Source organism: Solanum verrucosum, unplaced genomic scaffold, assembly GCF_900185275.1.
Source record: "Solanum verrucosum unplaced genomic scaffold, falcon-dt-bn FXZP01000289.1, whole genome shotgun sequence".
Taxonomy (NCBI): Eukaryota; Viridiplantae; Streptophyta; class Magnoliopsida; order Solanales; family Solanaceae; genus Solanum; species Solanum verrucosum.
Window position 1 is genome coordinate 1105804 of NW_026020016.1, and position 22589 is coordinate 1128392.

Here is a 22589-nt window from a genome sequence, read left to right on the forward strand (position 1 = left end):
TTTGGTTTGATTATATCGTACTGTATTGTAATTTATAAATTTACTAATATATCCTTAATTATTCTAGGGTAGGAGGTTTGACTAGAATTAAATAATATAAGGTAAATGGTAAAATAATATTTTGAAATATTATATAAAGATATAATTGGAAAAAGAAATTAAGTAATAATGGGAACACACCAAATCGGTTGTTCCATAAAATAGGGGTTTTCGTTGTTACGCAACAACGAAATTTAAGAATACAATATAATATATTTTAAGTAACAATCAAAATAAATATTATATGTATAATAACGATACAATACAATGGGTAACAATGATCAAACAGAGTGTAAATGTTTTTATAATTTTAGGCTAGGATTTGGAAAGTCAACAGCAACTTGGTGTGATAGATAAAAAAGAATATGATTAGCTCACTCCTCACCTCTGCTGTCGTTGCTTTACAAGCACATGCTTCCAGGTCTCTTCGTGGCCGGAGAAAATGGATCATCCTCGGGCACTTGCCGCGCTTATTATGTTTCTCCTGTTCTCTGTCGGTGATTTCACCGCCGTTCCACAACTCCGGCGAAAGTCTCAAGTTACAGGAGGTCTATGCGCTCACCTCATACAATCTGCTGGTTTCCCTTGCACAGAGCACCAGGTACCCTTTCTATCGCCTCCATCCATGTCTAATGTATATATAACATGCGGATAATCTTCAGCATTAACATCTTTTCCTCATAAATCTCCAATGTATGTGTGTTTAGACAAGGAGCGTTGGGTAAGTTAATTACTGATTAAAAATTGCAGTATAATGATTTATCTCAGCATTGGACTCGTAAGTGTGCCTGAGTTGAGAGATTTAGTTAGAGATGATACATGTATGGCTGATTGATTGATGATTTCTTTTTATCCAAATTGTGGATTTTTTTTCTTTCTGGAGTTCAGTTCAAATATCCTATATGGAAGCTTGAAAAATATGAATTACTTGAATTCGAGGTACATAGAAATATAGACATAGAGTTCCTTGAGATGATATTCTTTTACTTTATGCTGTATTCAATCATAATAGCCCTTGCGTGACACTTTTAGTCGCTGATTCAACTGATTTTATTTTTTTTGGTGTGTAATGAATCCACGTAGACTAAGACAAAGGATGGTTTCCTCCTTGGACTTCAACGTGTGTCATCTCGCTCAACAATTGTCAGAGGAGAAATGGGTCTTCCAGTTCTGCTTATCCATGGACTCTTCATGGTAATGTTGCTAACAAATCTTGAACTTCGTTATTTGCTACCTTTTGAATACTAGGACTTTATTGCAGTTTTGTAACCTGTTTGGAACATACTTAAATTCCTATATATATATATATATATATATATATATATATTCTTTGTCTCTGCCTGGCTTGTTTGATTTTCAGCACAGTGCTCTGTTGTGGGATCTATGCCCTGAATCTTATAATGATTGGACCAACCTAAGCAGCAGTATTTCTCCAAATCAATCAGAATTTTTTCTCTGTCAGAAGTTTACTATATCTGAATATCGGGTATTTACTGGTTCAATTGGCTTCAGTTATCACATTCTGGGATGACTTCATGTTCCTAAAAAAGACTGAAGCTTAAAGTTTGAAGGGATAGCAAGAAGTAAATATGTTCTTTTTGAGATAAAAGAGGCATTGTGTCTTCATGAAGGAGATTGTATAAGAATGCTGTTGGAGAGATACCTTTGTGGAGAGCATCTTAGGTTAGGTGAGATAGGTAGGATAACGTCAATGTTCAGCTGAAGCATCTTGAATAGCATTTAATCTCTTCATTTTCATAGATACGTTACCGCCCATGTCAGCACGGGCTCAACATGAAGAACATTTCGAGTATTTCAAAATTGAATAAATATCAATATATATTTTATTTACAGGATAACAAAATAATGCATTGTGTTGAAGCCTAGTTGTGGTGTAGTCTAAGTTGTTGTTGTCTTTGATCATAAGACTGAGATCTGTTACATACTGAGACCTGTTACATAAGTTAGAGAATGTGAAGGATTAGCATTCATGAAAATATCAGATTGGAAAAAGGATTGAATCATGGTTAGTTGTCACACATAAGCATAAGTAAAGATTGTCACTTCTATTCTTAAGTTTATAATAAATACACGTAATCAATCATAAGAGTAGTTTATATATATATGGAAAGGATGCAATAAATAATTTGAAGTGGTTTAAACATTCGGCAGTTGTGTACAGGATCTCAAATCCTTTTTTTTTTTTGATAAAGGTAACTTAGGATCTCAAATCCTTTTATTAGCTTTGCTTTGGTCATCTTCGGCCAAACATAAGTGTATCTCTTCTATTTTATCGCAATGATTTATTCACAGTTTTTAATGATATATTCCCTTCATCTTCTTTTGTTTCTGCACTTCTTCATTCTCTTTTTAACTTCTCAATAGTATTGCGAGCTCTTTTCATTTTATCATCTTCTCAACCGGTATTACATTTTCAGCTTTCCTCTTTCACCCTTTGCCCAACTCTTAATCTTTTTCCAAGTTCTTTTGACCGCTTTGTTTCCTCGTTTGACTTAACCTTTTGGAGTTAGAGAGTAACGCGCGGGTGACAAAAGGGTAGAATTCATCTCTTTATCAGAAAGAATAGTGAAGTTTTGCTATGAATTTAAAATTTTACTTTACAAGCTCATAGGTACTATAAATTTTACTAAAAGCCACACTCAAGTATACAAAAGCCTAAGTGGCTTTCTTTTCTTCCTGCTTTCTGTCATAGGGAGTAATCTAAGTGGATTCAAACACGTGAAACTGTGGTTCAAACAGCAAAAGAAAAATTGTTTTCATATTCTACTAATTAGTTAAGTATTAATTAATCTGAAAAGTAGCAGACATTTTAATAAAGCAAAAGCTTAAAGTACAACAAAGATAGCCCGTGCCAGCATGGGCCCAACGTAAAGGACATTTTGAATAGTAAATGTCAAGATTTGATACCAATTAGAAGTTGGATTGCATGTACCATAAGATGCAAACCGTAAACATACCAAGATTGAGAAGATAAGCTTATTACATATTAACTGCTTGATGGATTGAGAAGATAAGCTTATTACCTATTAACTGCTTGATGGTATTTGCTAAGAAGTCAAGTTTTACAAAATAGTTATGTACAATATATTTACATAAAAAAATGGGATGCATCCTCTCGGTTGTTGTGATCTTTGACCATAAGATTGAAACCTGTTACGTAAGATAGAAAAAGTGAAAAATTAATATTCATATCATCACAATGACTTGAAATATACGTGCATATATACATAAAAGGTGTTGAACAATTACATCAATAGTTATAATATAACTAATATATCAAGCAAAGGCTGATGAGGCTTGCTAGGTAGTAGTTGTTGCGGGGTAAGTCGAAACAGAGACAAATTAAGACACACATTGTCAAGTCACTTTCTTTGAAACTAAGCACAGAAAAAATGAGCACCTCATGTGATGAGAACTTTATTGCTTTGTCACATTCAATATTAGACATTCATAATAAGATTAATCCTTCTAAGCTGGGTACAAAGCTTAGACACCAGGCATTATAGTTAATCACACAATGTCTTTTTTTCTGAAATTTTGATGGATCCTTAAACTAGTACTCGTCAACAACTCAGAAGACCTGTCCTAAAATATTCTATCACAAAGTGAAATCTTATATAACTGCTTAGTTAAGAAAACAAATGGAAGGAAAGTTAGCAAGAGAAATAAAATTTTGGAAGGTAGAAGAAATCCACAAAGTGACCAAATTCACTTACTTGTAGCCCCTGTTCGTAAAGTTCTCATTTTCTTTTCTCCTCTTCCTTCATTCCAGAATCCAAAAAATAAAAGTAAATAGAGAGAGTTAGCTCTGTCATTCACAAACAGAAAGACAGCTTGATGTAGATAAGGAAATTAGAAAATTACTACATGAGGCTTGGTCGACTATGATCTGGAAGAAGGCTTTCGGGGTGAACATTTATGAAATGTATGGTGATAAGTTCCTCTTCAAATTCCCCAACAAGCACATGGCTGAGCAAACCTTACAAGGGCAGTGGAGTTGGAAGAATGAAACTTTCAGCTTGGAGTGGTGGAACCCAATGGTAGGGTCAAGGGTGTGTACCTAATAGCACGATGTCCACCGGAACTTGGATTAGAAATGTCGGAATCCCTTTGTATCTATGGTTACAAAAAATCTTCCAAGAAATTGGAACCCTATGTGGGGAATGGGTGGCCACAGCAGAAGAAACAGAGCTGAAGAACCACATAAAATGGGCTAGTATCTTGGTTCCAACAAGGGGCGGAATATACCAAAAGAAGTCTTTACTTGGTTGGTAGTGAAATAGGCAACACTAACTCAGGAGAATCTCATGAATAGGAGCGGACCCACTAGGCAAAAAATTATCCGACATATATATAGTAAATTTTTTGAATTTATGTAGATATAATAATTTTGAACCCCCTCATGAACAAGAAGAAAGTTGTAGTGTAGTGGTAGATCTCCTTTTAAATAAATTGGCCTTTGCGTCCAGGGTTCGAATCCCATTTAAATCCAAAAAAATCCAAACATGCTGAAAGGTGTCTGCTAACGGAACTAACTTTTTGTACTTGTCCCAACAGGACAACAGTGATTTGGTGGACCATATGGAAAGAGAGAAATTTGACATGTTATGAGAGCATTAGTAGTCCCTTACATAGGATTAAAATGAATTGAATTATCACTTTTTTCTATTGGTGCAGTTCTGAATATGTAGATGATCCTATAACTATTATAGATATCCTAGGTTCTTGGTGCAGTTCTGAATATGTAGATGATCCTATAACTATTATAGATATCCTAGGTTCTTTGTAAGATGAAGTAGGATCTAGTTTAGTTTTGTTGAGTATACTCAACTGTATGCAGCTCCATAATGTAAATTTGGGATCCCAGCCTTTAGTGCTGAAGATTTATACACAAAACTGTTACTTTGTCAAAAAATACCAAAAAAGTGGCGATATCTCGAAATGGTGTTAAGTACTATTTTCCAATCTGGTCGGAAAGTAAAATCAGATTTGAAATGATAGAAGAGTTGGTGAAGAAGAAAGGATAGACAAGGACCCAATTAATCCTGTTATTTAGAGGATAATAGATTGTTCCTACTGTTGTGATTTGTGAAGTACAACAATCCCACTTTTCTTAGGATCTGCCAGCAATAGAATACGAGGAAGGGATCAATTCAAAAACTCCCACAGTGTTTAAAAGAGGAGCACATGAGAAGCATGTGACCACTTCAAATGAAATTGAAAAATTGGGCCAGCTTCTGAAGCCCAATAAAGAGCCCATAGTTTCAAGAAAAGGTGGGCCTGGTTTCTCAAGCCTAGTCATTTTTAATAACTTGAGCAATAGCAATGGTTTGGAACAGAATAGATACATCTCTATTGAAACTCCAGAAGTTCAATATCTCCCGGGAACAGAGTCAGCAACCATGCAGATTAGAAATCTATCGATAATTGAGGAGAGGGAGACAACGAATGTGTGGATAGAAGGCGTGTCAGGAAAAGCAACAGTAGAAGTTGAGCAGCAATTAATAGAACAGCTGACAGGGAGTTAGGGGAGAAAGAGACCGACAATATCGAAAATAGATTAATTGAGGCTGGGAGAGAAACTTACTTACTATAGTAGGGGAATGGGATATTGAGGAGGCAGAACCACTGCAAGTCCAGCAACAACAATCGATAATATGCAAGGGAAGAGAAACATCATTGTGGGTGAAGCAGAATATGATCAAACTAGGCAAAGTTCTTAGAGCAGATTTTCAATGACTTGAAGAAGCTCTGGAACTACTTCTACAGGTTGATAGTTCTCAACAAGTCAGAAGAATGGAGAATGTGAATTTCTGTAAGAAGACAAGATTTAGAGGTTCTCAAGAGCTAAAAAGTCTTGTGTCTTTTGATGTCAAATTCAAAAACAATGGGGATAGGAGCAAGGGGAGAAGTGAAACAAGCAGTAATTGATGAAGTTCAAACTTGTCTCATGGAATGTTACGGGATTGAACAATACGGTTAAAGGAGATTGGTTAAGATTTTAGTGATAGAATGGAATGTAGACATTATTTGTCTGCAAGAAACTAAACTAGAGGGGAATTTATATGAGGAGGTGAAACAAATTTGGGGAGGTCGATGGGTTAGATTTGCTTGCTTAGAAGCTAGTGGCACCAGAGGGGGTATACTGTTGCTACGGGACAGCAAGGCATGGAAGGGAGAAATCATGGAAATAGGTGCTTACTCATAACCTGCAAATTTAAGGCACAATTGCAAGACTTCTTTTGTCATATCACTGGGGTATATGCTCCTAACTGCTACATAGAAAGAAGATTAGTATGGGAGGAGAGAGGGGCAGTAAGGGGTCTGATGGAAGGTCCTTGGGTAGTATGTGGGGATTTTAATGTGGCCAGTTTCATCTCTGAAAAGATCCTTTGGGGTGGCCCAGTGGTTTGGGCTTGGGACTTCCATGTTGGAGGTCTCAAGTTCGAAACCCCTTGCCAGTGAAAGCAAGGGGTTTGCCTTCAGGGTCGAGCTCGTCTCACCGGACTTGCCTAGTGCGGGTAACCTCTCTTATGTGGTTTGCGAGTTATTGCATAGGGGCGGGGGTTTTACCCTGTGCGCACCCAAAGGGTATCGGCTCCGGGTTTCCCTTGTCATAAAAAAAGATTCATCTCCGAAAAGAGAAACTGTCTAAGAAGTTCAGCGGGCATGAGCGAATTATATAATGTCATTGAAGACTTGAAGCAGATTGATATACAACCTGAAGATAACAATTATACTTTGTTCAAAGGGGATAACCAGAAGATAGCCTCTAATAGCCTCTAGGATTGACAGGATCTTGTTTTCAGGAGAATGCGATGAAAGCTTCAACAATTTAAAACAAATGCCACTGCAGAGGCTAGGATCTGATCACTCACCTATTGTCTTAGAGGGAGGATTGTGGAACAAGAACAAAAACTACTTCAAATTTGAAAATTGGTGGGCTTGGCACAGAAGGATTTAATGATAGAATTAAGGAATGGTGGAGCTCTTTCAACTTTTCTGGAAAGTTGGATTTCATCCTTGTATCCAAGCTTAAAGCTCTCAAAATTAAGCTTAAGGAATAGAGCAAGAGTGAACAAGGAAACCTGGGAACAAGAAGAAGGAATTTACTCAATAAACTGGCAGAGTTTGACAAAATAATGGAAGAAAGAAGGCTTACCGAAGAGGAGACAGAAAGGAGGGCAACAAGTTTGTTGGAGTATGAGGAATTGATTAGAAATGAAGAAATATCTTGGAGGCAAAAGTCAAGGTCATTGTGGCTAAAAGAGGGTGATAGAAACACCAATTTTTTCACAAAATGGCAAATGCACACAAAAGGTACAACATTGACCAACTCATGATTTAGGGGGAATTATCTCAAGATCCAGGAACAATTGAAGGGGAAATTGTGGAATATTACAGAAAGTTATATTTTGAAACCACAAGTGGTAGACTAGCTTATTTGTTTCCTAATTGTCATTTGTCCCAGTCTAACAAATGAGGAAAAAGAGATGCTACAAGGGGGTTTTGAGGAGAGTGAAGTTCTGAGATGTCTAAAGCTATTTGCAACAAACAAATGACCTGGCCCAGACGGCTTCACAATGGTTTTCTTCATAAAATGTTGGGAGATATTGAAGCAAGACATCATGTTGGCCTTTTAGAATTTCGACGAACACAAAAGGTTTGAAAGAAGTCTTAATGCCACTTTCACAACTCTCATTCCAAAGAAAAAATGAGCCAAAGAGTTGAGGGATTTTAGACCAATCAGTTTGATAGGCAGTATATACAAGTTATTTTCCAAAGTACAGGTAGAAAGGTTAAAAGCTGTGATAGCCAAGTTGATTGATCCACAACAAATGGCCTTCATCAAAGGTAGACATATTATGGATGCAATGCTAATAGCTAATAAAGTTGTTGACTCCAGTCTAAAGCATAAAAAGCCTGGAATCTTGTGTAAGCTAGACATGGTGAAGGCATATGACCATGTTGACTGGGAGTACTTATTGGATTCTATGAGAAGAATGGGTTTTGCTCAAAAGTGGATACAATGGGTCTAATATTGCATCTCAACAGTAAAATTTTAAGTGCTTATCAATGGCACACCGCATGATTTTTCAGTGCAGAAAGGGGTTTAAGACAAGGTGACCCTTTGTCACCCTGACTCTTCTTAATAGCTATGGAGGGTCTTAGTAGCATGATCAAAACAACAAATATGAATGGGTGGCTCAGAGGATTTGACGTGGCCAGAATTGGAGAAGGGATTTGGAGATAACTCACTTGCAATATGCCGATGATACTCTGATACTATGTGATGCTGAAGAGGATCAACTCAGGACCTTGAGGGTGATTTTGGTACTTTTTGAAGGGATTTCTGGGTTGCACATTAATTGGAGGAAAAGTTTCCTATATCCAATTAATGAGGTGCAAAACATGGAGATTTTGAATGCAATCCTAGGCGGGTAATTGGGGTATCTACCCACCATCTATCTAGGGATGTCATTGGGAACAAAAACACAATCAACTGAAATATGGAATAGTGTAATTGAATGGTGTGAAAAGAAATTGGCAAGATGGAAGACTTAGAACCTCTCCAGGGGAGGCAAACTAACTCTCATCAACTCAGTCCTTGATTCACTCTCAACCTACATGATGTCTATTTCCCCATTCTAGATGAGGTTATTAATATGTTGAACAAGGTGAGGAGGAAGCTTCTCTGACAAGGAAACAATGAAAGGAAGGGTTATAATCTGGTCAAATGGGAAGCAGTAATAATTGGGAAAAGACAAGGGGGATTGGGAATCAAGAACTTGTAATTCCAAAGCAAGTCCCTTAGAATGAAGTGGTCATGGAAGTATAGCAATGAGAACCAGACTCTATGGAGGAATGTTATTAATGCTAAGTATGAAGAGGAAGACCACTGGACGATGAAAGAAATAACAACACCCTATGGAGCTAGTTTATGGAGGTCTATTAGAATATTATGGAAAACCAACATTAAGGTTAAAGTTGTAAATGGGGCTAAAACTGATTTTTGGAAAGATGAATGGCATGAGGCAGGAAGACTGGAAAATCTGTTCCCCAGATATTCATGCATTAGTCTCTCATCAACAAAAGACTATTGTAGAATTTTGGACATCCCTTGGATGGAGATTAACTTTAGAAGGCATCTAAATGACTGGGAGATCCAAAGCATTGCAGATTTCTTCAATATTATCGAACAATTCAATGGACTGGAGGTAGGTCAAGATACCTTATGGTGGAAAGATAATAAGAAAGGTCAGTTCAAAGTAAGTAACGCTTACATGTGGATGAATCAAACACCTCAATGCATAAGCAATTGCTCATGGAAAGGCGTCTGGAAAAACGAAACTCCACACAAAGTAGCCTGCTTTATCTGGTTGCTACTTGCTAGCCAAGGAAGCAGCTCTCACGCAAGACAATCTGATGAGGAGAAGGATACCACTTTGTCCTAGGTGTTCTTTTTTTGTGGGGAAAAGGCTGAGACAGTTAATAATTTATTTCTTCATTGCAAAGTCACTGGACAGCTATGGAGGATTTTCTTAAATCTCAAAGGCATCTCATGGACTATGCCTGGAAATATTACCGAAGCAACGCAGAGCTGGGAGGAAGCTGGTGTGCAAGAAAAAAACAGAGATATATGGAGAATTGTCCTTGCCTGTATCTGGTGGACAATTTGGAAGGAGAGGAATGCTAGATGTTCTGATAGCATAGAGAATAGTATGCAAAAGATTAAGCTAAACTGCCTTTTGTTACTATGCTTTTGGTGTAATCAAATATATTCAAATGACACTATCTCCATAATTGATGTTCTAAATTCAATTTAGATAGGAGTTGGCAGGATTTTGAAGTAAAATTTGTAAATATGGTTTTCAGTACAACCTATGTACTGATTGTGAGAAATATACGAAGTTACCTGTTCAAAAAAAAGAAATTTTACTATTAAACAAAACAGTGGAAAAACAGTTTTGAATATGTCAATGTAGGAAACTCACCCAATTTGGATATCTTGCAGATGGTTATAGAGCTGCCACCTCTTGCCAAAATAAATGGATGAACTTCCATTGATAGAGGCAAGGATTCATGAACTTTAATTTCTATGGAAGTTTCATGATAATTTATTCAAAATAATTGAAATAAGATGAGGAAAAAGCTAAACCTGTTTCAAATATAAGTAATGAGTCTCTCATGAGAGGAAATTTTGCTCGCTTGAAACATTAGCAGCCTCATAGGTTGATCCATTAATCAATTTGATAATAATTAAGCAGGCAACACGATACTATATGCTCGTTTCTGCTTTGTTTGCTCGTTAATCTGCGCTGGCAGAGCCTCTTTCCTATTATCTTGCATTACTCTTTATAATTTTGGTTCAATATTTCAACAACACTAGTCTATTTGCTGATTTAAAATTTGAATTATATGTTTAACATTTTTTAATATGCATATATGTCGACATATTTCAGCTTCTTTAGCCTCTGACTCAATCTCTCAATTTATGGTTTCAGTGTTTCTGTTTCCTCCAACAATCCTTGTTGGGTTTCAAGAGGTTCATGAGTTGCTGTTTTGCATGTATTAATCATTGTTGGATCCTTGAAAGCATTCACTTTCACTGCTCAAAAATTTCATAGATAATCAAAGGGATAAAGCATTCACTTTGAAATTATATCTGAATCGGAAAAGGGTACGTGTTTGGTGAATTACAGAGAGAAAGGCATGTATACAATGCACGGAAATGGAAATAAGGCTTATCACTTTGGCAAGCTGAAATGAGGAAAATACCCTCATTTTTCAGTTGAATGACAAATAACCAGACATGTTGAAACTGTCCTTTCTATTATATAGAAATAAAGAAACAAAGCAAATGATGTGTCAGTAGAATAGTTCTGTTAATCTCAAACTAGCTCAATCTTATTAGATGTATTGTATGGTTGTTTAATGTTGTATCTGCTATATTGCCTTACTTTTGAAGTACCTTCTTGGTACTCAACAATCAATTATATACCTTATCTTATAATTTTTTATCTACTATTTGACCTTACTTCATTAGGAAACGCAACTCAAAGTTAATGTTTTTGGATCTTAGTGTTAGTGTTCCACATCGGCTGAGGGAGCGGGTTGTTGTTTCCTTGTATGGTTTTGGGTAATCCTCATCTCAATAGCTTTAGAAGTTGAGTTCAAGGATGCACATTGAGCTTGATTTGAAATTTTAAATTCAGGGTTTGAGGCTATGGTTGTTCAGGTTCATTTTCTTTTGCATATATTCAGGATTTTAATGATTAATAGTAAGATAGTGCAATGTAGAATAAAGGCGTTCAGTATATTTGCAGCTTTTATGTTTTGGAGTCTCAATAAATTGAGCATTTATGTAGTAATAACAAATAACCATCCTGTTCAGAGACTTTATATGAAAAACAATATTCTTTGGCACTCAGGTAATAGTAGCAGTAAAGAAGTCATGCTCTGTTTCTTCTGTTAGTTTGGATGCCGGGTGGCCATAACATGCCATAAACACATTTCTCAGAATAATCAGTGAGAAACAAATTTAATTACTACAACAATGTCTATTTGGGCCATTTTCTAGTACAATCACAATTCTCTATTATGAGCGGTGACTAACCTCCATCTTATGGGAACTTCAGCCTTGAAAGTTCAGATCATTTTATATTCAGCTAGTACTGCTTCCACTGATACGTTTCTTTGCATGTAAGGAACTTATGTAGATGCTCAATTTAGATAATTTTAAATCATCTGAAGAAAAAGGAAGTGTTTGAAATACTCTCAAGCTGTATCAGAACACACAGCTCAGTAACTAGTGTTAACCATTTCCCAATTCACCAAAGGTAGCATACCCATGTTTACTAGTCATTCGAAAAGTAAGAGTTAAGTTGGAGTTCTTTAAGGTAGCAAGTCATTTGGATTGTAACAGTACAGTTTATAGTTCTTTGCTTGAAGCATACCAATATCCTACAAGCAAGTACAGAGCGATACTTGCATTTATGGTACAGTTGACGACTGATCTATTCCCCAACAACTGAACTTTTGCAGAATCTTGATTTATGCAGGCAGGTGATGCATGGTTCATGAATTCTGCTAGTCAGTCATTGGGCTTTATCCTTGCTGATCAAGGTTTTGATGTCTGGGTTGGAAATGTGCGTGGCACACATTGGAGTCATGGGCATGTATCTTTATCAGTGAAAAATAAGGTATTATTTCTATCTTATGTATGTATAATGTCTACGAATAGTTTTCTAGTTTTGCATATGTTTTGTCCTTTATGAGGTAGTCTAGAAGCTGCCAGGAATCATACTTGATGGGTTCAACCATTATTCTTTAGCACTGAATCCATTGCACAGTGGAATTATGGGTTCAAATATTTTTCAAAATTTTAGTGATCTTTTACCTATATATCTATACACTGTTTGAAAAATGATATATTCAGCTGAACACATTCATTTCACATTGCATCCCTCACATGCATTTGTTTTGCATGCCACGGCGAAGCCTTTGTTTTCCTGCCTTCTTAAAGGGTCGGCTATCTGTGACATTGGAAATAAAAGGCTGAGTCATGGAAAGTCTACGGTAGACCCTGGTGGTTTTCTTTGGTGATGATAATAATAATCACTTTTTGCCTCTTAAATTATCTACAATAATTTTTGCAAAATTGAAGGAGAGAACACTGTATATACGAGTCAAATGATAAGCGGAACAGCTCCAAAGAAGGAATCTAACTGTGCGAAGCTGAGATGCTCAACTGGAACAACCCCCACTTGGAGTTAAATTGTCTTGAAGTTTTAAATCTGTTGTACACGGGAACATGGTACATGATCTGGGCTTAGGCTATTGTGTCATATAATGACAGAAAATTGAAGAACAAGAAACAAGAGTAATGTCAAATTATGCTCAATTAGTCATTTATCAAACATGAGTTGCACTCTAAGCTACTCTGCAAACAGATCTTGCGGAAGGAACAATGGAGGAACTATTTTATTGATCTCTTTTGTTTTTGCTTCAACTGGAAAAAGAATACAAGCTTGACTATATATAGTCTACAATTAGCTCATTCAGCTGTCATCTTTCCTCTAATCTAACCGACTCAAATTAGACAGCTAACAACTCCACTAACAGTGAGTGACTCTAACTAACTAACTTTGGCTAGTTTTAATACTCCCCCTCAAGCTGGAGGGTGAAAAATATCGAGAACCCCCAGCTTGGATAACAAGAACTGTGTTGTGCCACTCCCAACCCTTTTGTCAACAAGTCTGCAAGCTGAAACTTAGTGGACACATGAACTGGATGTATGAGGCTTTCCTTGAGCTTTTCCCTAACAAAATGATAGTCGATCTCGATGTGTTTCCTGCGTTCATGGAATATAGGATTCGCAGCAACCTGTATAGCTGCCTTGCTATCACAGTAGAGCTGTATAGGAGTTAATACATTCACAGATAAGTCCTTCAATAATCCAACCATCCAGATGACGTCAGCAACTGCATCAGCCATGCTGCGATATCTGCTTCTGCTGAGCTACGACTTACAGTCTGTTGCTTCTTGGATTCCCAAGAAATCAATGAAGCACCTAGTTGTAGAACAAAACCTGTGACTGATCTCCTCGTATTAGGACAGCCAGCCTAGTTTGAGTCACAGTGTACTACCAAATTTTCTATGGGACATTTTCTCAGGAATATGCCCAACCCTAACCCTGGTGAACCTTTACCATATCTTACCACTCTTAATGCAGCCATCCAATGTGATTGCTTAGGCTGTTGCATAAACTGCCTCAGCAATTGGACGGCAAAACAAATGTCTGGCCTAGTAATTGTCAAGTAAATCAATTTCCCAATGAGCTTTTGATATCTGCATGTGTCTTCAAATAAAGGATCATCATGGACTCCTGTGCACTCATAACTGTAGTAGGCTTAATATTGGCCTCCAGTGGTATGTGAGTAGGTTTGGCTCATGCTAATCCTACATCAGATATAAGTTCCAATGCATACTTCCTCTGATTCATCAAAATCCCATGTTGAGACCTCAAAACTTCAATTCCTAGGAAATACTTTAATTCCCCTAGATCTTTGACTTTGAACTAACTGTGCAAATACTTCTTTGCATCATCAATAAGTTTAATGTTGCTTTCTGTAAGTAGAATATCATCTATGTATATCAATAGGATCACAATATCACCACCATAGTGTTTAGTGATGAAAGAATGATCATGTGAGCTTTGCTTATAGCCTGCATCAAGCAGGGCAGTGGTCAATTTAATGTTCCACTGTCTTGAAGCTTGCTTAAGTCCATATAGTGACATTAATAATTCGCACACTCTAGTCTCCCCCTTACCATGAAATCCCTGAGGCAAAGACATATAAACTTCCTCATATAGGTCTCCTTGTAAGAATGCATTGCTTACATCCATTTGAAAGAGATTCCAATCCTTAGATGCTGCCACACTTATAACTGCTCTAACTGTTCCCATCATTGCTACTGGTGAAAAGGTTTCATGGTAATCCAAACTTTCCTTTTGAGTGTATCCTTTTGCTACCAATCTTACCTTGTACTTGTCAATGTCTCCATTAGCGTTGAGCTTGACTTTGTATACCCACTTGGATCCTATGGGGTGCTTACCAGGTTGCAATGGCATTAGTTCCATGTCTGATTCTCCTCTAGGGCATTGATTTCTTGCTGCATGGCATCAACCCATTAAATATGTTGAGATGCCTCTTCAAATGTTCTTGGTTCTTGGACAGCTGAAAAAGAGCTCAAATAGGCCTGATATTTTCTAGATAAGTGTGTATAACCAATGTAGTTAGCAATGGGATATGTGCAATTTGTTACAGATTTAGCAGAAGTAACATAATCATTGAGCCATATAGGTGGTTTAACACTTCTTGAAGGCCTTCTTGGAATAACTGGAGGTGGAACCACTTGTGCATCATCAGGGACATCTGCATGAACAACTTCATTGATGGCTGTAGGATACCCTGGTGGATCATCATCAGCACCTGCAAGTTCCATAGCTCCTGAACTTGTGGTTGTAGTGGTCTCAACAGTCAAATAATGTGGATTTTTAACTTGTACAACTTCTTGCATGATTGTATCAGGAAAGTAAACATTTTCCTGAGTATGGTTTTCTTCAACGGCCAAATCATTTACAGCTCCAAGTGGTGTGACAGCAAACATATCTTCAACCTCACAATGTGTTCGATCCTTAAAAGGAAACATTATTTCTTTGAATGTTACATCTCTGCAGACAAACAGAAGTCCAGTATCACATTCATATAGCTTGTATCCCTTTTGGTTCTCACAAAAACCTATCATGACTGCTCTTCTAGCCCTTTCTTGAAATTTATCACCTCTAGGCAGCACACTAGCAAAACAAAGACATCCAAAGACTTTTAGGTGATCAATCTTTGGTTGTTTCCCAAATAACTAACTAGTATCCTACTTGGTAAAGGATTGTATTCTAGGGTCTATAAATAGGGTCTCAATGTAATAATGTAAACTACAACAATATAATAATATTCTTTTCTTATATTTCTTACATGGTATCAGAGCAGGGCCCGTCTCACCCGATGTTGGGACCCCCAAAATCAAAATTGCCCATGCACCAGATGCTAAGCACTGAGCGTGAGGTGGGGTGTTAAAGAATGACAAAAGTCCCACATCGGTGGTTAATGAGATGGGTAGACTCCTTATAAGGCTTGGGCAATCCTCCTCCGTTTGAGCTAGCTTTTGGGGCGTGAGTTAGGCCTAAGACCTAATTTAACATCATTTAAGACCAGTGAAGGTAGTTTGTTTATCAGATACACAACAGTTCTTATGCATTCCCCCCTAGAATCAGATGGGTATTCCACTCTGAAACTTCAAGGCTCTAGCCACCTCTAAAATGTGTTTATGCTTTCTTTCAACTGGCCCATTTTGTTGAGGAGTGTAAGCACAACTAGTTTGATGAATGATTCCTTTTGAACGAAATAAATCAACACATTGAGAATTAACAAATTCCCTACCATTATCAGATCTAAACATTTTAATAGACACATCAAACTGATTCTTTATTAATGACAGGAAATTTTGCAACACAGTGAACACTTCACTCTTTGACTGAATTAAGCAGACCCAAGTATATCTACTGTAGTCATCTACCAATGTAACAAAATAGTGCTTCATTCATATGTAGGCCTTTTATAAGGCCCCCAAACATCCAGGTGGACTAAATCAAAACAGGCTATAGTCTTAGTGGTACTACTTCGAAATTTAAGTCTATGTTGCTCAGATAATGGACATATGTGACAGGTGTCATGGACATGGGAATGCACTTTCCTCGGAAGAGAGGAAATGTGTTGCATAGCTGTACAAGATGGATGTCCAAGCCTGTAATGCCATAAAATATCTTCTACACTGCTAGAGATCTTAGTTGAAAGATTTGTTGATGTATCTGAAGTTGGACTAGTGATAGATTCTTTGAGAATGTATAAGCCTTCTCTTTCCTTACCAATCCCCATGACCTTGCCATTGGAGAGTGCCTGAAATATACAAAAATCAGGGAAGAAGGTAACAACACACAAGATAATTCTCTGGTTAGCTTGGAAACTGAGAGTAAATTGAATTTAAACTCAGGAACATGCAACACATTGTGTATAGCTTGATCTCCCATAATCATTGTCTTTCCTTCATTGTTGATTTGAGACATGTCACCTGTAGGAACCTGGACTTTAAAACAGCATGTGGACTTCTAAGTGAAGTAAGAAGTTCCTTAAATGGAGTAACATGATGAGATGCACCTGTATCAATAATCCCGTCATGCACTAAGGCACTGGACAGTAAAGCAGGGATACCTGCTAGATTAGCTGAATACTGTGATGGCTCTTCATTCCCCATCATGTGCAACATCTAATCATATTGACGATCACTGAAGAAATGGCCCTGTGAGGAGGACGGCTTTGCTGAAGTGTAAGTGGAGTTACCTCGAGGCCTGAACCCTGATGAACCACCTCTAGCAGCAGGCCTCGGTGGTCGATAACCACCTGAGTTGTGTTGAAATCGACCCTGAGGTCTGTATCCAGTGGGCTGATTCTGAGTATTTCCAAAAGAGTTGGAACCATCACCTTGAACACCTTCATTAGATCTAGAATATCCTGCACCATCATTACTATTGTCCCTCTTATGACTCTGGAATCCAGGAGGATAACCAATCAAGCGATAACAATTGTCCTTTTTATGGTTTCGATACCCACAATATTCACAAAAAAGATCAAACCTCTGAAGACCACCTGAAGCTCCAGGTTCCTTCTTAGGAGATGGTTTATAGGTTTGTGATTTCTCTGCTAGCAAAGTCACTGCCTCCTTGGCATCAACAACTCCTAAAGTTCTTTGGCTCTCCTCTTGTGATACTACAGCCTAAGCTTCATTCACAGTAACAATAGGATTCCTTGCCAGAATACTACTTCGAATTTGACTATAACTTTCATTTAGGCCCATAAGAAATTGCAGCAGTCTTTGAAATCTTAAATGCTCCAAATAAGGTCGTGATTCCCCACAGTCACACTGAGGCAATGGTGCCATGATATCTAATTCATGCCATGAATCCTTCAATTTAGAGTAATAAGTAGTTACAGAATCCATACCTTGCCGTAAGGTTGCAATATCAGTCCAGAGATGGTAAATTCTCGTTAGATTCGATCGATCAAAACGCTCCTTGAAGTCAAGCCAAACTTGTTTTGCATGTGATGCATATAGGATCTTCAGCATTAGTTCAGCTGCAACCGTACAACCGATCCATGAGAGGACAATCGCATTGCAGTTTTCCCACAATTCAGCCAATTCACCTTTGTACTGATGCTTTGCACATGTTCCATCGATGAATCCCAGCTTGCCTTTGCCTCGAAGATAAGCTTTGCTCAATCAAGGAGTAGTCTTCGATCCCTTATTTTCCTTAGGTGTACCCATGTAGTTCCTATTTACAGAGGATTGGGAGGTGTTTTGGAGACCATTTTTTGTTGGTTCTCCTTTTTTTGGCACATCTCTTGTATATGGCCAAGTTGGCCTTGTTATTATGAATGAAATACTTTACTTGATTAAAAAAACAGAATTAAGGAGCAGTGACAGAAATAACACAATGCATAGCATGTAGTGATTAAGATATATTCAGCAAATGAGTAGATAAATCATGCACTTTTAGTATGTAAACTAGTAAAAAATCATCAACAATTTGCATATGATACACAAATTTTTAAGAATTCAAGTTGGCTCAACAACTCTGTTTGAAAGTTGAAACTACGATGATATTCTTCTTTCCACATCAAATCTTCATAGATAACCTAAGTAATATCGTATATTTTTACTTATTTTTTTGCCAGTTTAATATACTTCTGCTAATGACGTTAGCTATGCCAGTGAACTCTTTTTTATGCTTAACCAATATATTTGTCATATTGGACAGAGAATGTGTCAGTTATTGCCAGATATTTCATGCTTTTCTTTGTTCTTATGAAAATATAAATTATTGCAGAAATCATATATGCAGCTCCTGATGATGTGCTAGTTACCAAATGAAGACAACTGTTTGTATTGGAAATGTCTTACATCCTCTATTGATTGTCTTAGGAATTTTGGGACTGGAGCTGGCAAGAGTTGGCTCTTTATGATCTTGCAGAAATGATTCGATATGTCAATAAGATCACAAAAGCAAAAATATTTGTTGTAGGACATTCACAGGTTTGATTCTTTCATAGCATCTATGTCTTATGTAACTGTAAGGTTTTCTATCATTGACATAGCATCTTATGTTTCTTTTCCTCATTTTATATTCAGGGAACAATCATGTCTCTTGCTGCTTTTACTAAGCCAGATATTGTGGATATGGTCAAAGCTGCAGCACTCCTTTGCCCTATATCATATTTGGATCATATCACCTCAGATTTTGTGCTTGGATTAGTCAAAATACGTCTTGATGAGGTGAAGAAATAGTGGCTCGCCATGTTAGTCTCACTATATATACGACTTCAGAAATACTCTGACAAATTTTATGGTATGCATTAGGTAATTCTTGCATTGGGGATCCATCAACTTAATTTCAAAAGGTTCTGCAGAATCTTTCACTTCTTTATCCAGTGTTCTTATGATCTTCTAGTGCCTTCCTTTAAACTTTTGACACATTATAATTTTTGCAGTAATATGGGGACTCAAATCATGGATATGATGTGCGATGGGCATATTCACTGTGACATCTGGCTTAGTGCTATTACAGGTTCTTCTTTATTATACATTCTCCACTTCTAGGCATTTCCTACTTGTTCTGTACAAGTTCTCTATTGTACTTCTTAAGTTGGATATCAAGGTATAGGTTTAGCCGGTTGATGTCAAAAAAAATAAAATTGGTTGGTTCTACCATTCTTTTGTCACTAGCATCTTACTGAGACATTTGTTTGCTCTATTATCTCTGCAATTTGGTAAAATGATTATTTTTCTGATTCTAACTTCCCATCATAAGCTTAGATTGGTCAATTGCTGGTCTGAATGGTTCGGCTATCTTAAGCAAGAATTGGCCAGTTTAAGAGAATATAGATTCTAGTAACATCTTAAAAGTCAGCCTCCAAGTAATTTCGAATGTGTCCTCTATGTGAACTTAGTTTGCTGCTTAAAAGTTTCAACTGCCACTCACACTAGAGGATTCAATTTTTCATTATATGACTAGCCTTGGAACAGCAATACTTCAAGATTTGATTGAGTATGTTGGATATCCCTACTCCTATTTTAGCAACTATATACTCCCTCTGTCCCATTTTATATGACTTACTTTCCTTTTCAAGTCTGTCCCAAAAAGAATGACACATTTCTATATTAAGTAACAATATAACTTTAAAATGCTCATTTAACCCTTAATGAAATGATTCTAGTCACACAAATATCTGTAACTTATTTTAGACCACAAGTTTCAAAAGTCATTCTTTCTCAAACTCCGTGCCAAGTCAAACTAACGCATATATATTAGGACGGAGAAAGTAAGATTTAGCTATATTAGGCAACAATTCAGTTGATGTAACATAATTAGGCAACTTTATTGAGGATAGTATCCGGAAAAAAATGGCAAAAGGAAATGTTGGAAATAATGTAACACTGTTTCTTAAATACATAAGGATTGGAAGATTGTTCTTAAGCATTTTTAAGCTTTCTGCCTAACTATAGTTTTTTACAGTGGTTGAAAAACAAATAACCTGAGCAAGTTTGCTTGAAGTACTTGATAGTCATGTTCAACTTCATGCATAGCATATTGGTTTATCCTTATATAGCAGGTTGTTTATTTATATGGTGTACTGGGCTTGATCATGGAATTCATTATCAAAATATTTCATCCCAAATTGGAATTTTTTTTCTTGCTTTGTAATATTCAGTTCACATTAATTTAGTTTCATTATTTTATTCACCATTGATATTTTTTATCTCTATTGATGGTAGTATGGGCTGCTTTATATTTTTTTCCTTTCTTCTAAATGAAGCACTAAACTATCTCAAAAGTATGAACTGTACTATGTCTTTCCGTACTTTCTCGATGATCAATATTCATGCAGGCAAGAATTGTTGCTTCAATGATTCACGGATTGATTTCTATCTTGAATACGAACCTCACCCATCATCCTCGAAGAACTTGCATCATCTCTTTCAGAGTATGTACATACTTTCAGATTATGCAAAATATAATATGCTATTCTTCTTATTATTTTTTTCCAGTGGGATGGGAAATAGTAAGTTTGGCCCCTGGGGTTGGGGTGACAAGGACTGGATGTCAGATCCAGTTTAAATCTAGAACCTTGACCACTAAACGAGTACTTTGGGTTTTGTCTCCTATTCCCTGTTCATCTCAATTTCTTGAATCAGCTATTTTCAGTTTTCATTTTGTCAATATCTCCCGAACAAGGTTTAAATGAGGTCTCTCCTCCTCTTGGGCTCTGTTTTACATCCTTAGTTTCGCCAAATATGTCAGTGTTGTTATGATCTGTGCTACTTTGAGTGTGTTCATGTGTAGGGCAACTGCTCATATCGTCATTCTCGTCCTTATTTTCCTGATCCAAAATTTTGCAGTGATCCGTAAAGGGAGTTTTGCTATGTATGATTATGGAATGTCGAAGAACCTCATGCGCTATAACCGACCAAAGCCCCCGGTATTTGATATCAGCCAGATTCCCACATCATTGCCATTGTGGATGGGTTATGGGGGCAATGACGCATTAGCAGATGCCATCGACGTCCAACATACACTAAAGGGGTTGAAATCCAAGCCAGATCTGCTTTATATTGAGGAATATGGTCATATTGACTTCCTCCTGAGTACAAGGGCAAAAACAGATGTTTATGACGATATGATTAGATTTTTCAATTCTGTACAAAAGGTTAGCAGTTTTAAATAGGGGCTGATTAGTATGTGTCATGTGTGGTGGCCCTGGCCTCTTCCTTGTCCATAGTCTTGTACATAGGATGATGATGTAGCTCGTGCTACCTCTTCAGATCCAAATAATTTCTGGCAAATAAGGTGTGTATATAAAACCATTACCAATCATTGTATATGTGGTTTAAAAGTGTGCAGCTCAATCAGTTCCTTCAGTTTTTAGGCAAAAGCTACTCCCTAAGCACATCTAATCATTGTTGTAAGGAATTTGCTACCTGTTGGCTTTGCCACTGCTTAATACTCTCCTCCGCCCATTGTCAAAAACAGTCGGTCATTTCCACAGCTTTAGAAATGTCTTTTTTGAATCTGCTGAGTGCTGAGGAAACATTGAGGGATTGTTTGGTACGGAGGAAAATATTTTTTTATTTCTTATGTTTGGTCTGTCAAAGTTTTCTGAAAATGTTTTCTAGGAAAGCAAATTTCTTCAAAATGAGGAAAAATGACTTCCCTAGTGCAGTAGACAACATAAGTTTCACAATTAGCATTTTACATTTATTGTGTCTCCACCCTCCAGCACACCTCAACTTCAACTCTACCTTGGTAGCCTCCATCCCCACCATTCCGCACCCCTACTCTCACTTCCATCTTTCATAATATTTGTTTAGATATAAAATCCCCCCACATGACCCCCCACCCCACCCCCATTGTCTTCTCCAAATCCCATACCATTTTACTGAAACACCTGTACATACCCCGTTTCCCTACCCCCACCCATTGTCTTCTCCAAATACCTTTTTCTTTTTTTTGCTAAAACATCTGGGAACACACCCATCTACACGTTGTTCCTTTTTTATTAGCGTCTTCTTCAAATATTTTTTGTTTTTTTTATTCTAATTAGCAAGTTTAGAATTCACCAAAAATTAAACTTGCTTCTCAGTAAATATTAAATTCTTTTATGAAAGAATCTCATTAATAATTTAATATTTAAATTTTGAAATGGGTCTATTCCTAAATTTCTAAAATAGTTTCCATCATTTTCCATCATTTTCCATCATTTTACTATAATTATTTTTATTCAACAAGTTGGATATTTAAGTTTGCAGAAATGGTGGCTGATAATGGGAAAGAAGAAGAAAAAAAAATTAAAAAAATG

General features: G+C 36.9%; 2 protein-coding genes across 2 annotated transcripts in view; one reads left to right on the forward strand and one right to left on the reverse strand.

The window, feature by feature from the left end:
- Nucleotides 1-22589, reverse strand: part of LOC125820909 (probable serine/threonine-protein kinase PBL23) — a 53089-nt gene that overhangs the window by 6974 nt on the left and 23526 nt on the right. The gene's annotated exons all lie outside the window — the stretch shown is intronic.
- LOC125820910 (triacylglycerol lipase 1-like) lies at nucleotides 432-21593 on the forward strand. The gene is made up of 9 exons (XM_049500336.1): nucleotides 432-640; nucleotides 1123-1233; nucleotides 12123-12263; nucleotides 18658-18768; nucleotides 18865-19008; nucleotides 19093-19133; nucleotides 19224-19300; nucleotides 20622-20717; nucleotides 21133-21593. Exons 1-9 carry the CDS (start codon nucleotides 482-484, stop codon nucleotides 21456-21458), a joined length of 1206 nt encoding a protein of 401 aa, XP_049356293.1. The 5' UTR covers nucleotides 432-481; the 3' UTR covers nucleotides 21459-21593.